Genomic DNA, 15,262 nt, shown 5'->3' on the forward strand with positions numbered 1-15,262 from the left:
TTTGTTTATGTGGAGACTGAGATTTGTAAAAAGTTTGATGTTCAAATATACATTGTTGAGTGAAGCAAAAGAAACTGCGTACACCTGCTTATTTTTATAAGGAGAAAGAGTCTTGAGAAATTCCTTTTTCTAGCAAATATACTCCAGAGAAGAAAAGAAAAGGAGGTTGTAGCAGCAAGCTAACCAGCAAGGAAAATCAGCTGACAATCTCAAGTAAGTCATATTGTTAAAGAAGTGGGCATTTACACACATACTTCACCACTTTAAGTCGTCCAAAGCGTTAGAATGTGTTCTTCACCAGGACGACTGTGTTGAGAAATAAATATGTAGATGTGAAGTATAAAGATGTAGAATGTTAATGACTTTTTTTTATTTAAAAAAGCTTTAAGAGTTTTCACATTAAAAATTTGGAGGTATTACTTTTCAGCATGCTCCCACATAATGGTATCGTGAGAATCGGTTGCTTATGTCTGTGGATCAGTCCTAATAAAATGAGTGCTCTATAGCCAATGGGCGTTACAGAAAGCAATGTACTGCTTTTTGTTTTTCAGAACAAAAAAAGAAATTCAGAATAATTAAGTTGCAGTGTGTAGATGGTTGTCCAAATAAAGGGAGGTGTAAATCTGAGTGGAAGGATTTCAAAATGGAAGCATAAATACCAACATTTAATGCAGGAGTATAGCATAAATAAAAATTACAAATGAGACACAGACAGAGATCAAGCAGTATACACATGAGAAATGACAAGTAACCGTTGATGCACAAGCTGTGGTACTGAACACATATCACATTCTGCATAACAACTGTCCACAGTTACAAGAAACAATGAGAAATGTATAACATTTGGACCACTGCTCCCATGAAGGAAATACTTTTCTTGATGTGGTGACCACAGAAAACAAATCAAGAGCAACTAGATGCACTTTTACGGACCAAAACATAATGGAAATTGAGCTACTAAAACATAATTCTGATGCAACCAGTCAACTCCACTTATATAATAATGAAAGATAAGTCTTCAAATGGAATATTTCTTATTGAATTTTATGTCATGGTTATACAGACTATATGGAAGCAAGGCTTTGAGATGGGGCTATTTAATCCTTGTGTGTTAAAATAATCTCGTAGTGGTAAAATATATCGCTCCCTAAACGGAATGCTACTTCAAGCAAAGCGTAAACCAGCAGTATGAAGTTTGATTAATATAAAATGCTCTTCTGTATGGGAGCTATTATGAGGATGTTCTTTCTCACAGATTCACAATGCCTCTATGATTTCATACCACATCTAGCAGTAGCTATGACTGCTGGGAGCCACTTTGAAGCAGGAGATCTATATGACTTCTTTGGCAGTTTTCCATACAGTACCAAAGAGCTGTCAACATGGAAATTTTGGAGTAGTTGAATTATTGGATACAAATGAATGTCAGGAGTCATATAGTTAATATCTTAATGTTTACTAACACCAATCTGGAGCATTTCAACTAATAAACTAAATATATTGGAAGGAATGTGTATGAATCTGAAATACAAAAATTAATTCTAACTGAAACTGTAATAAGTTGGTTCAAGAAAATACTAAAAAGAATTGGTTAATTGTGGAGTTGAGTTTACATGAATGTAGAATCATGTTGGGAGACTCCCAAGAACCACCAGTACAATAGCAGCCCCCTCATTACCTGATACCATACAGGGCTGGAACAACTGAACTACATCTTTTGCCAGGAGTTTGACCAGTTATCACTGTGCCCAGAAATGAAGAACATCCAACCCACAATCCTAGTCACCTCTCCTAAAGTGGTATTCTGCTGCATACCCAATCTCCGCAATATCCTGGCCTATCCCTATGCCACATCCATTCCCAACCCTCACCACATACTCCTGTGGAAGACTCTGGTATGATCTGTCTGATTCGCTCACTCACTACATCCATTCCAGCCCATCGCAGGCTTATCCTGTCCCATCACAGGCACAGCCACTTATGAAAGCAGTCATGTCATATGCCAACTCTATTCCAATCTCTGCACATATTAGGTGACTTTTCCAACCTGCCTAGTTTTTAGATTTTCTTTTTTCTGCCTTTCTTACAATGTTACAACAAATAAATACAGAAAATATGCCATAATGTAATTTACCTTTGGGGGTGGAATCACTCTGACACCTGCATGTATTAAATTGTAAGCAACTTTGTGCAAATCCTCCTCAGGCTCATAATGGTGATCAGCATCATCAGAATGGTTTATAAGTTCATGTTGTGCAATTGGACCAGGTTTCTTGTGAATAATTACACCTGGACGAAGCCTGCAAAAAGAGCAATGTTTAGTGAGAATTCTTAAATTAGCTTGCCATAAGATAGTTACAATAATGACACTGCTATTTATTTATGACAGAAAGCATAAACAGAACTTGAGATGAGGTAGCAGTAGCTAACTGTGATACTGATGGGATGGTGGTGGTAATTGGAGGGGGGGGAAAGGTAGGTGGGAAATGAAAAAGTAACAAGGGTGGGTACTGAAGGCAGGTGGGTTGTAAAACAGATGGATGTGCTGGAGGGACAATTCCGACTAACACAGTTCAAGAAAACTAATTTGGGTGGAAAAGGGTGAGGGATTGAAAGAGTTTGAGAAGTTGTTACTCATTTCTGGGTACGGCAAAAGGTACTCGAACCCAGACAGATGATCTGCAGATCTCCTGCTCTGGGATGATACTCTTTCTAGTAGGTTTAAGATTGTAGTTGGGTAAATAGGACTGAGGGAAGCCCCGGCAGGGAAACTTTGTTTGTGGGCCAGTTTTGGGAGATAGTGTTTTAAATACTTTAACAAGATTAGGAATGAGGACAATCTGATTTATAAATTAATATTACAAGAGCCTGCTGAAAAGTAATGCCTTCAAATTTTTAATGCGAAAACTCTTAATAATATTTGTTTTACTTAAAAAGCTTTGACATTCTACCTTCATGTCCACATATTTATTTCTAAACATAGTCATTCTGGCAACTAACACATTTCTCCTAGTTTGTTGATACCATCACTGTAAAATGTTTGTCTTTGCGGACAGAGCCACAATCTCATACTTGCTTGCACTGCTTCATTATTAAAAACCGAAGCCCTCAAAGGCTGATGAAAATTGGATTGGGTCAAGTTGGGACTGGATGGAGGATGATCGACGGTGAACCCAAGGCTGCAGATGTTGCAGCACTCATGTGTCGTCTGGCATTGTCATGCTGAAGGAGAAGGTCCTCCATGTGTGGATGAATTCTTTGAAATTGAAACTTGATTACACCAAATTGTTACATTACACACCACCGTGTTACACTAGAATTCTGATCCCTCTAGTGCCAGAGGGATGCAAATATGTAGATATGAAAAATAAAGATGTACACTCATGCTCATAAATTAAGGATAATGCTGATACATGGTGAAACAATGCTGTGGTGGGCAATTTGCGGGTTTAAATCACCTCGGGATATGACCATGCGGTGCATTTGACCTGCAGTCCATCTCACGGTGGCGCTGGTAGCAGTCCACATACACAGAGGTGTGTTGGTGCATGTCATAGTATGGTGCAGTGAGTAAGCGTGCAGACGTTTTCAGATGTGCTAATGGTGACTGTGTGTTGAAAATGGCTCAAAGAACAACATATTGATGAGGTTATGAGGGGAGAATACTAGGGCAACTGGACGCTGGTCAAACACAGCAGGTCATAGCACGGGCCCTCTGTGTGCCACAAAGTGTGACCTCAAGATTATAGCAGTGATTACAGCCAACAGGAAACGTGTCCAGGTGCTACAGTACAGGATGTCCACATTGTACTACACCATAAGAAGACTGATATCTCATCATCAGTGCCTGCAGACGGCCATAGAGTACTGCAGGTAGCCTTGCTCGGGACCTTACCATAGCCAATGGAACAGTTGTGTCCAGACACACAGTCTACAGACGACTGAACAGACATGGTTTATTTACCCAGAAACCTGCAAGGTGCATTCCACTGACCCCTGGTCACAGGAGAGCCCGTAAAGCCTGGTGTCAAGAACACAGTACATGGTCATTGGAACAGTGGTCCCGGGTTATGTTCACGGATGACTCCAGGTATAGTCTGAACAGTGATTTTCATCTGGCGTGAACCAGGAACCAGATACTAACCCCTTAATGTCCTTGAAAGGGACCTGCATGGAGGTCATGGTTTGATGGTGTCGGATGGGGTTATGATTGGTGAGAGGAACTGTAACAGGTCAGGTGTATTGGGATGTCATTTTGCACCAGTATGTCTGCCTTTTCAGGGGTGCAGTGGGTCCCACCTTCCTCCTGATGGATGATAATGCACAGCCCCACCGAGCTGCCATCATGGAGGAGTACCTTGAAACAGAAGCTATCAGGCGAATGGAGTGGCCTGCCTGTTCTCCAGACCTAAACTCCATGAAGCATGTCTGGGATGCTCTCGTTTGACATATCGCTGCACATCTTCAGACCCCGAGGACACATCAGGAGCTCCAGCTGGCACAGGTGCAAGAATGGGTGGCTGTACCCCAGCAGCTGCTCGACCACCTGATCCAGAGTATGCCAAACCATTGTGTGGTCTGCGTTATATCCCATATTTATGTTGGGGAAAAATGCACAGGAAACAGTGGAATTTTGTAGAACATGTGTTTCAGGACAGTTTTCTCAACTGATCACCAATACTGTGGACTTACAGATCTGTGTCATGTGTGTTCCCTATGTGCCTATGCTATTAGCGCCAGTTTTGTGTAATGCCACATTGTGTGGCACCACATTCTGCAATTATCCTTAATTGATGAGCATGAATGTAGAATTATATATATATTAACAAGGTTTGTAATACTATTATGAAAAGGAAAGTTGCTACTCACCATATAGCGGAGATGCTAAGTCGCAGATAGGCACAGCAAGAAGACTGTCACAAATAAAGCTTTCAGCGAGTAAGGCCTTTGTCAAAAATAAACCACACACACACACACACACACACACACACACACACACAAGTATATCTGTTGTCTATTTTTGACGAAGGCCTTCCTGGCCAAAAGCTTTACTTGTGACAGGCTTTTTGTTGTGCCTATCTGCGACTTAGCATCTCCACTATATGGAGAGTAGCAACTTTCCTTTTCATAATATTGTTACATTCCATCCTGGTTTTTCATTGTTTATTAGTACAATTTGTTTTATTTAAAAAGCTTTTACAGTTTTTACATGCAAAGTTTGGAGGCATTACTTTACAGCATGCCCTCATAGTTGCTAAGGTTACAAGTAAATAAATGCTATGTGCTACATATAGATCTCCTAAGTGTACTCTTATTGACACTTCATGCAAAGCAATGGTTCTCTGGAGAGAAAAATCATTCATTTGTCATCTAGTTGATAGAACCGTTTCAGCATTTAGCTGAACTGATACAGAGAAAAAAATGGAAAATCAGGGTGACCAGATGAGTAGCTACTTTGCAGCTGAACTTTGCTCTTCCTGAACATGACGCCCATCAACATTTTACCACTGAGCACTGAGTGGCCATTGTCCAATACCAAAATGTGGATTTTGTTGACCATTTGTTAGGTTTCAACCTCCACTAAACATTACAGATGCTCAACTTTACTGTTGTTCATTCCACTACAACAAATTTCTGTTGACCTCTTAAGTATTCATTGACTGATTAAAATGAAAATACAACTGCTCTTCATATTCGGATAAAATTCCTGTCTTATGAAAAGAGTATGATGATGAGCACTGTGATATTTGAACTTCTCTAACAACGCAATGAATTATGAGTTACGCAATGGAGACCTTTGGATGGATAATTTCATTTCTAATCACTTTAACCCTTTCTCAACTATGTTAGTGACTAGAAACTTTGGCAATTCTAGATGGTAAGCTCAAAAGTATTTTTATGTATTAATTAGCCATAAATATCAAAGCACCAATTGAACTCTTCTTCACAGTGCTGACTGATCCAGCTCCAATACTGAGAAGTTTTCAAATGCACAGCCTACAGATTCGGGAAGAAGACACGCAACTGTTGTCTGCAAACAGTATTCTAGATGCAGCATACCTGCGCATTACACTGGGTGAATTGGCAGGGCTGTCCTCATCATCGTCCTCACCCTTGGACTGGGGTGCCCTTGCAGGGGTGGCCTGGGGCAAGGACAAGGGGCTGGTGGTGACTGCTGCTGGCACCCCCTGTTCTGCTGCCTCCCGTAGCAGCTGCTCCTCTTCTTCCTCTGAAGAGTCATCACCAATGTATGCACACTCGTGCAGGTGCTTATGTCCACGGATCACAATCAGTGAGGCACCAGGCCATCTGTGAATATGTACCTCATTATTATGCTATCAAATCTCATTTACTCTAATACTATAAACACACACATTGGATCAAAGGTTCCAGAAAAAAAGGGTACCTATCAAAGAACTGTAATGAGAACATATTACCAGAGAAAGGCAAATATCATTTATTGCTTTATTACAATACATTAACTGCATACTAACAATAATGGTGGTTTTGCAAATGCAGTCTCATCCCATGGAAATTAGTTTTTCCCTGTTTATTCTTGAAATGTTTGGAAATGATTATCTAAGCTGTACAAGATGAAGGTGCATTCAAGGAGAAATAAAACCAATTTTAAAAATATACAGTGAGTGTTTACCTTTACTCCTTTCATGTCAGTTAATGCTTCTAGATTTATCTTAGGAACCGAGATGAATTACAAGTAATGAGAAATAACTTGAACTATTAGGAACTGACAAGGATTACAAGCACTGGGATATAATATGACACAGTGAAATGAATTCACTGTGCAATTTGAAGAAGCTATATGAAGTTGTATATTGGGAAAAAAATCAACTCTTTGTGATGAGTTCAGACTGCCTGGCAAAGTGAGATTATAGCACATGTATTTGGAATTTATGGACAGAACACTGTCAGCTGAGAGTAATTATGCTGGACTATTATGAGTATGTTCTTTCTTCACATACGCCATTTTCAGCAGGAGAAAACAATTCAGTGACATGAAAGAACTTTATGAGCTCTCCAAATTCTAATTAGATCTTAAAGGATTCATTATATAAGTCCTGATCCACCACATATCTTTAATTCATCACATGCATTCATTTCAGAGCACTGTCCACTCCAAAACAACTGCACATGAACATACAAGTTAAAAATTTGTTTCTGACTGCACTATATAAACTTCTCTCTCTCTCTCTCTCTCTCTCTCTCTCTCTCTCTCTCTCTATCACAAACTGCCTGTCCCCTGCACAGAGGTTCATCACCTCCTCTCGGCTGCATCAGTCAGTGATTTTCTTTGTCCTGATGTCACCATAACTGTAAAATATTATGAAAAGGATAGTTGGTATTCACCATATAGTTGAGATGCTGAGTCGCAGATAGGAACAACAAAAGGACTGTCAAACAAAGCTTTTGGCCAAACAGGCCTTCATCAGAATAGGCAACATGCCCACACATGTACACTCAGGCTAACACAGCTCTCACACACATAACCATTGTCTCTGGCTGCCAAGACCAGACTGTGAGCTGCAGTGCATGATTGGAGAAAGAACTGGATGGTGGGGGTAAGGAGGAGGCTGGAGTGGAGAGGGCAAGAGATAGCGGGGTAGGGGCAGGGGACAGTAAAGTGCTGCTTGTAGGCGCATACAGGTATAAGGTGTGGAGAGGGTATGGCAGCTAGGTGCAGTCAGCATGTTAGAAGGTGAGTAGTGGAGGGGGGGGGGGGGGGGCGCTGCAGCAGAAAAGGAGAGAAGTAAAAAGACTGTGGGTGTATTGGTGGAATAGAGGGCTGTGTAGTGCTGGAATGGGAACAGGGAAGGAAACACATGGGTAAGGACAATGACTAAGGAAAGTTTATGTCAGGTAGTGTGTTCAGTAACTGGGTGGTCCACCTGTTTCTTGGCCACAGTTAGCCAGTGGGCATTCATGCAGACAGACAACTTGTTGGTTGTCATGTCCACTTAGAAAGCAGCACAGTGGTTGCAGCTTAGCTTGTAAATCACATGACTGGTTTCACAGGTAGCCCTGCCATTGATGGGATAGGTGATGCTTGTGGCAGAACTGGAGTAGGTGGGAGGATGTATTGGGCAGGTCTTGCATCTAGGTCTTTTACGGGGATATGATCAATGAGGCAAGACATTGGGAGCAGGTGTTGTGTAAGGATGGACAAAAATATTTTGGTGGTTTGATGGGTGATGGAATACCACTGTGGGAGGGATGAGATGAGAGGTATTTGAAATCCTGGCAGAGAATGTGATTCAGTTGCTCCAGTCCTGGGTTGTATGGAGTCATTAGAGGAATGCTCTCTATGGCTAAAACGTGGGTCTTTGGGAGGTGGTGGGTGACTAGAGAGATAAGGCATGGGAGATCTGTTTTTGTACAAGGTCGGGTGAGTAATTACGGTCTGTGAAGGCCTCAGTGAGACCCTTGGTGTATTTTGAGAGGGACTGCTCATCACTACAGATATGGTAGCCACAGATGGCTAGACTGGATGGAAGGGACTTCTGGGTTTTGAATGATTGGCAAGTGCTGAAGTGGAGGTACTGCTGGTGGTTGGTCGGTTTGATATGTACGTAGCTACTGATGTAGCCATCTTTGAGGTGGAGGTTAACATCAAGGAAGGTGTCTTGTTGGGTTGAGGAGGATCAGGTGAAGAAAAGGGGAGAAATTGTTGCGGTTCTGGAGGAGTGTGGATAGGGTGTCCTCACTCTCGATCCACATCATGACAATGTCATCAGTGAATATGAGCCAGGCGAGGGGTTTGGGATTCTGGGTGGTAGGATTCCTCTAGATTGTCCATGAGTAGCTTGCAATAGGATGTTGCTATGTGGATGCCCATAATTGTACCACAGATTTGTTCATAGGTGATCCCTTGAAACAAGAAGCAATTGTGAGTATAGATTTGGAATCCGATGGCCATTGGGAGAGGTAGCGTTCAATAGCAGCAAGGTCATGGGCATTAGGGATTGTTAGTGTAAGAAGAGGTGGCATCAGTAGTGACAAACAGGGCACCATGTGGTAAGGAAACAGGAGCTATAGAGAGTCAGTGGAAGAAACAGATGGTATCTTTTTGGTATCTTTTATGTAGGAGGGTAGGTTGCAGGTAATAGGCTGGAGGTATTGGTCTATGAGTGCACCAGTAATACCTCCGCTTCAACACCTGCCACCCATTCCATACCAAGATGTCCCTTCCTATCTTTAGTGACAAGCAGTCCCTGTCATAATACATCAAGGGTCTCATGGAAGCCTTCATAGACTATAATTATCCTTACAATCTTGCACAAAAACAGATGTCCCATGCCTTATCTCTCCAGTCACTCACCACCTCCCAAAGACCCATTGTCTGGCCACAGAGGAGCATTCCCATCTTGACATAGTACTGCTCAGGGCTGGAGCAACTGTATCACATAATCCACCAGTATTTTCAATACCGTTCATTGTGCCCTGAAATGAGAAATGTCCTACTCACTATCCTTCCCTCCCCTCCCACAGTGGTAGTCTGCTGCACACCAAACCTACACAATATCCTTGTCCATCCCTACACAAACCTCACTGCCATGCCCTTGCCTCATGGCTCATATCCCTGTAACAGACATAGATGCAAGACGTCCCATACATCTTCCCACCACCATGTTCTACAGTCTGGTGATAAACATCACCTGTCCCATCAAAGGACTACCCATGAAATCAGTCACATGATCTTCAAGCTAAGCTGCAACTACTGTGCTGCATTCTACATGGGCATGACAACCAACAAACTGTCTGTCCGCATGAATGACTGCCAATAAACTCAGACCACGCAACAGCTGCACCAACCTATAATTTCAATGACTGCTTCGCAGCCTGTGCCATCTGGATCCTTCCCACCAACACAAGTTTTTCTGAATTGTGCAGATGGGAACTGTCCCTGCAATATATCCTATGTTCCCTTAACCCTCCTGGCCTCAACCTTCATTAGTCAATCTTCTTACCCACCTGTCCCCTTCCCTGTTCCCATTCTAGCACCACACAGCCATCTATTCCACTAACACACCCACAGTCTTTTTACTTCTCTCCTTTTCTGCTGCTCTCCCCCCCCCCCTCCCCCCTCTCCCTCCGTCTAACTTCCCAACTGCAGCTATCTGCCCTACCATCTTCCCACCTTGTCCTCAATGCTCCCACAAGCAGCACTTTACTGTCCCCCACCCCTACCCTGCTATCTCTCCCCTCCCCCACTGCTGCCTCCTCCTTACTCCCGCCATCCAGTTGCTTCTTCCATCATGCACTGCTGCTTGCAGTCTGGTGTTGTCTATTCTGATGAAGGCCTGTTTCACCAAAAGATTGGTTTGTCAGCCTTTTTGTTGTGGCTATCTGAGACTCAGCATCTTCGTTATAAGGTGAGTAGCAACTATCCTTTTCATAATATTGTTGTTATTCCATCTGGTTTTCCATTGTTTAATTGTAAAATATGCAATTTTTTGACAACTGCAGCACAACAGAGGGGGTAACAGAAATAACTGAAATTTGGCCTGCTTTTGACCTATGGTGATACAAAGAATAATCAAACATATAGCAGGAAAACATATTAACACATGATATCAAATGTTATAGTCTTCAAATATGTCTCTAATGAATAATATGTACCTGATTGACAAAATTCCAATGCATTCATTCCCTTTGTTATGGGTATTATCTTGCATTATCTGCATTTAAAGAAGGTTGCCATTCATCTAAATTGTCAGTGTATTGCCTTTCTTATACTGACAGGTGTTTGATGTTTGCAAACTGTCACATTATATGTCACAGGCAGAGAGAGCAATTATAATTCATTCAAATAACTGACAAACGTGCCAGGCTGACTTTCAACAATTTGACTGGTTTCCTTATGGTATCATGCTGTTCTACATGGATGCTCACTTAAAAATGTCTTGTGAAATCATTTTCTGGGGTAACTCGTCACTTAGAGAGGAAGTACTGATTGCAGAAAAGTGAGCAGTAAGAATAATATTGGGTTTCACCTATCCTCTTCAAGGATTTAGGCATTTTAACTAGACAAGCACAACACTGCTAATGAGATTTGTCATAAATAACCCATCACAATTTGTGAAGAACAGTGATATCCATACTTACAAAACTAGAGGAAAAACTGACCTTCATCACCCATTTAAAAAAAAAAAACCTGTCAGTGGCTCAGAAAGTAGTTTAATGTGCAGGAAGAAAAATTGTTGATGATGTGCCCAATAACATAAAATGTAAACTGACTTGTTGTACATCTGTTCAGTCATTCAGTCAGTTAGTTAAATGTTCCTTTAATCATATGAATGATTCCTTTATCAAAATTATATGGAAGGAGTCAGTTTACAGTATATATGTACATGATAAGTGTTAACATTAATGAACACATTATAAAAGAATCATTCAAATGATCTACAGAATATGTAACAAACTAAATTATCAACAAAAATAATCAATTTTTGAAAATATAATGTAATTTGACAAATAAAAAATTTACTCACCAAGTGGTGGCAGGAGAAAACACATATAAAGGTATTGCAATTTACAAGCTATCAGAGCTGGTGGCTGCTCTATCTCATAAAAGGGTTGAAAGGGGAAGGAAGAGTTGTGAAGAAAAAGGATTGGGTGATACATGTAGCTCCTGATACTTCTGGCATTTGATTTTTTGGACATGTTAGGTGCCTTATGATGTGACTATTTGCTCGTGAAATGATAGAACATGAATTAAAAATCAAAACAAATTATGTGAAACACCTGTATGGAGAAACTGACATCATCTATACAGTAAATTTAAGAACAGCTGAGTAAATGCTCATATAATGCCCTACCCACAGTGGTCACCTTAGCCCAGTAGTGTGAACCAGGGTTTGACCGTCACAGAAAGCATTCATTTTATTGGTGACAAATCATTGCAAACAGTAACTACCATAAAATACATAACAGGAACTAACCTGAGTGACCTAAAATGGAGACACCACATAAAGCTAATCTGTGGTGTATTTACAGTTTTGTTTTGGGAGGGAATCTATGGATTCAACTTTACAATAGCTTAAATTGAAAATTAATTTTATTGATCCATACCAATTAAATGTTTAAAATTATAAGAATACAGTGTATCACTGGCTTATATTTGTTTAATTATAACACTAATTACATTACCAAAATGATTTATTGAAATTATGAATTACACAATGAAATCAGATTACAGGGTTATGAAGTCTGAGTAATTTTAATCAAACATAATCCAATTGCTAAGAAAATTTTCCACACTGATTCGATTAATTTCATATTTTTTTAGTCCAGGCCTGTGTTAACTTACTTTGAAGGGTACTAAATCTGCTTTTGTCTGATACTTAAATACACATAAGTAGAACAAAACACAATTAAATCATTTACTAGAAATTTACAACACTAAAGGAAGACAGCAGTCTCTCTGTTTTTCAGTACTACTCATCACACTTTGGACATCGATAATGGTGAACTGTCATCATGTGACCCTGTTCAGACATGCCTCACTAGTTGTATTCCTAAAGGTATGCCTTGATTCTCTTAAGGGTGAAGGAACTGCATGCATTCATGGCCATTGTTAGTGGTAGAGTTGTCAAGAGTTGTAGAAACTGAAGCACGTTACGATACAACTGAGAGTCACAGACAGACAAAGCTTCCATTGCAGTTTGAGGCAACTGCTCAAGTTGACTCAGATGTTGATGAAAGAGTTTTAACTCAGCTGTTGTCATTTTTAAATCAGCAACTAATGGATCTGTAGCATAAAATGAAAGGGGTTTTGTAACTCCATCAATAATACCTATGTCTTCCGTTTTTGTGGTAGAAGCCAATTAAAACTGTTCACAATGTATTAAAAACCAATCCAGAAGTGAACAATAAAGTCATCCAGAGAGAATATGAACATACCGTATTTACTCGAATCTAAGCCGCACTCGAATCTAAGCCGCACCTGAAAAATTAGACTCGAAATCAAGAAAAAAAAAATTTCCCGAATCTAAGCCGCACCTGAAATTTGAGACTCGAAATTCAAGGGGAGAGAAAAGTTTTAGGCCGCACCTCCAAATCGAAACAAAGTTGGTCCATTGTAATATGAGACACAATTTAGGTCGAATGAATGACGATACAGCTACAGTAGGCTCGAGTCGTAAGCTTAGCAGTTAAGCTTTACTAGGTAGCCATTGCTATGCGTCACGCGCTCCGTCCGTATTTATACGGGTACCTTTCCGTTTTCACGTGCTTCGTCTGGTTTGAATTAATTGCTTATTTTGCTTTGATCTGGTAAGTGCCGTTCTGTTTGTTATTATAGGTGTTTACGTCACTCTAAGCTGAAAATGCATTACTGTACTGTGTCATGAATTGTTTGTCGCATTCTGATAATGAGTGTTTACGGCCTGTCCCTGCACGCGGCATGGCTTATTTTCGTGCGCGCTACCGCCGCTTACAATTAAAAAAGAGAGGAATTGTTTCATTAGCAAAACAATGGCAAGAGACTGCTATATGTTGTTACTTACACTGCTGCTTTCTTTGATAATGATCAACAAGAACCAAATAATATATTGCGTTTGATAGAAGACGTTCTGAACGAGAGTTTAGCGAAAATTTTTCTCCGTTTGAAAATCTTTGCAGACGCCTCTTTAGTACATTACATTCTGCACAGAAATTAGTCATCTTAGATTTAAAAATCTAGTCAATTGTCGTGCTTCATTTCTGCCTGTATCACTATTAGGCATAAGAATAATACGAATATAAACATGACATGATATGTATATTCCTACGCGTTTGCTGTTGTCTCACCCTAGTTTCGTAGTTTATTCGGCAGATAGGATTTAAATGAGATAGCAGCAAACACGAAAGAATACACGGCAAAATGTTTATATTCGTATTATTCTTATGGCGAAGAGAATACTGTATGTGATTCACAATTCATAAAAGTTCCTATTAGCAACCATCTCTTCTCACAGGTGGAATAAATTCAGAACGTAGTGTTGGCCATATTGACAAACATCCCAAACAGTCTTGCCAGTCGGATTTTCGTACTACATTGAAATGCTGCTACATTCGAAGATGAACAATACGGAATTTGTATTTACTTCGTTGGATAATGTATAAAATGCAGTGGTCGAAACTCGGGGCGGAGAAGAAGGCTTGTCTTCCACCCTTTTTTTTTTAATTTATTTACTGACGCGGAGATTTTGGCGCTAGTATTTATCTTTGTGCCTGCAAAGCATGCCTATGCAGCGCTACATATATTCGACGGCAGAAGTCATTTGTGGCGGCACCTACCAACATTTTTCAGAACTTCCGCTTACTTTGCACTCGATTCTAAGCCGCAGGCGGTTTTTTCGATTACAAAATCCGGAAAAAAGTGCGGCTTAGATTCGAGTAAACACGGTATACTCTTTATACTAATCCTCAATATCATCACTGGTATCCTGATTTGCATGCTGTTCTTGCTTGGCAGAAATGCGTGCTTACTCAATTTCAATGCCACTGGCAGAAGCTAATTGTTTGGCACCTAAGAAAAGGTGGCTGCAAGTATCAACATTTTCTATCATTGCCAACAGTTCCCTTTTGAGAATCCTTGGCGATTCTGATTAACTCTGCAAAATCTGCATCTCGGAGCTGAAGTTGCCAACAGATGGACTCACCCAGTGCAAACAGTTCAGAAACTATAACCGAGTAGATGATATAATCTCCCGTGCTGATGGCTGCTAAGAGATTCATGGCATCATGGGATGTCATCTTGCTGACAAGTTCTTGAATCTTCCCGAAGTTGCAACAACACCATCATATATTTTCTTGAAGTCTTGCATGCTGCGAAGATGCTGAGTCCATCTAGTGAGAGTGGTATGTTTCAGGCTTCTGACTCAAACATCAGTTAATGATTCAAGGGCATCATTTAATATTTGCATACACTTTGGTGGCCTAAAGAAATTACCTACCATTTCCAGTGTTCCTAATGAGTTCCTGATAAGTGAAATATTGCATGTGTTGGTGACTACCAAATTGAAATTATGAGCTGCAGAATGGGAATATACAGCTATAGGGCAGTCCTGTTGTATGACAGCCATGCTACACACGTAGCCCTGTCCTCACAAAAATCACACATCAAGACCAAATTTTACCAAGTTTTCAATTATAGATCCAGCTAATCTTTTGCCAGTCATATCAAACACTATTCACACAAAGTCAGAAGTTTCATCTGCAAGAACCTTGAAATCTTTGGCATCATAAATGCAGTCCTTCTGAG

General features: G+C 40.4%; 1 protein-coding gene across 1 annotated transcript in view; it reads right to left on the reverse strand.

Moving 5' to 3' along the window:
- The window catches only part of LOC126483874 (uncharacterized), a 300,856-nt gene that overhangs the window by 52,667 nt on the left and 232,927 nt on the right, over positions 1 to 15,262 (reverse strand). The window contains exons 4-5 of the mRNA XM_050107119.1: positions 6,061 to 6,309; positions 2,135 to 2,300 (exon numbers count right to left, since the gene is read on the reverse strand). Of these exons, the coding sequence (XP_049963076.1) occupies positions 2,135 to 2,300; positions 6,061 to 6,309 (415 nt within the window). The remainder of the gene's footprint in view (positions 1 to 2,134; positions 2,301 to 6,060; positions 6,310 to 15,262) is intronic.

This window comes from Schistocerca serialis, chromosome 6 (genome assembly GCF_023864345.2).
Source record: "Schistocerca serialis cubense isolate TAMUIC-IGC-003099 chromosome 6, iqSchSeri2.2, whole genome shotgun sequence".
Taxonomy (NCBI): Eukaryota; Metazoa; Arthropoda; class Insecta; order Orthoptera; family Acrididae; genus Schistocerca; species Schistocerca serialis.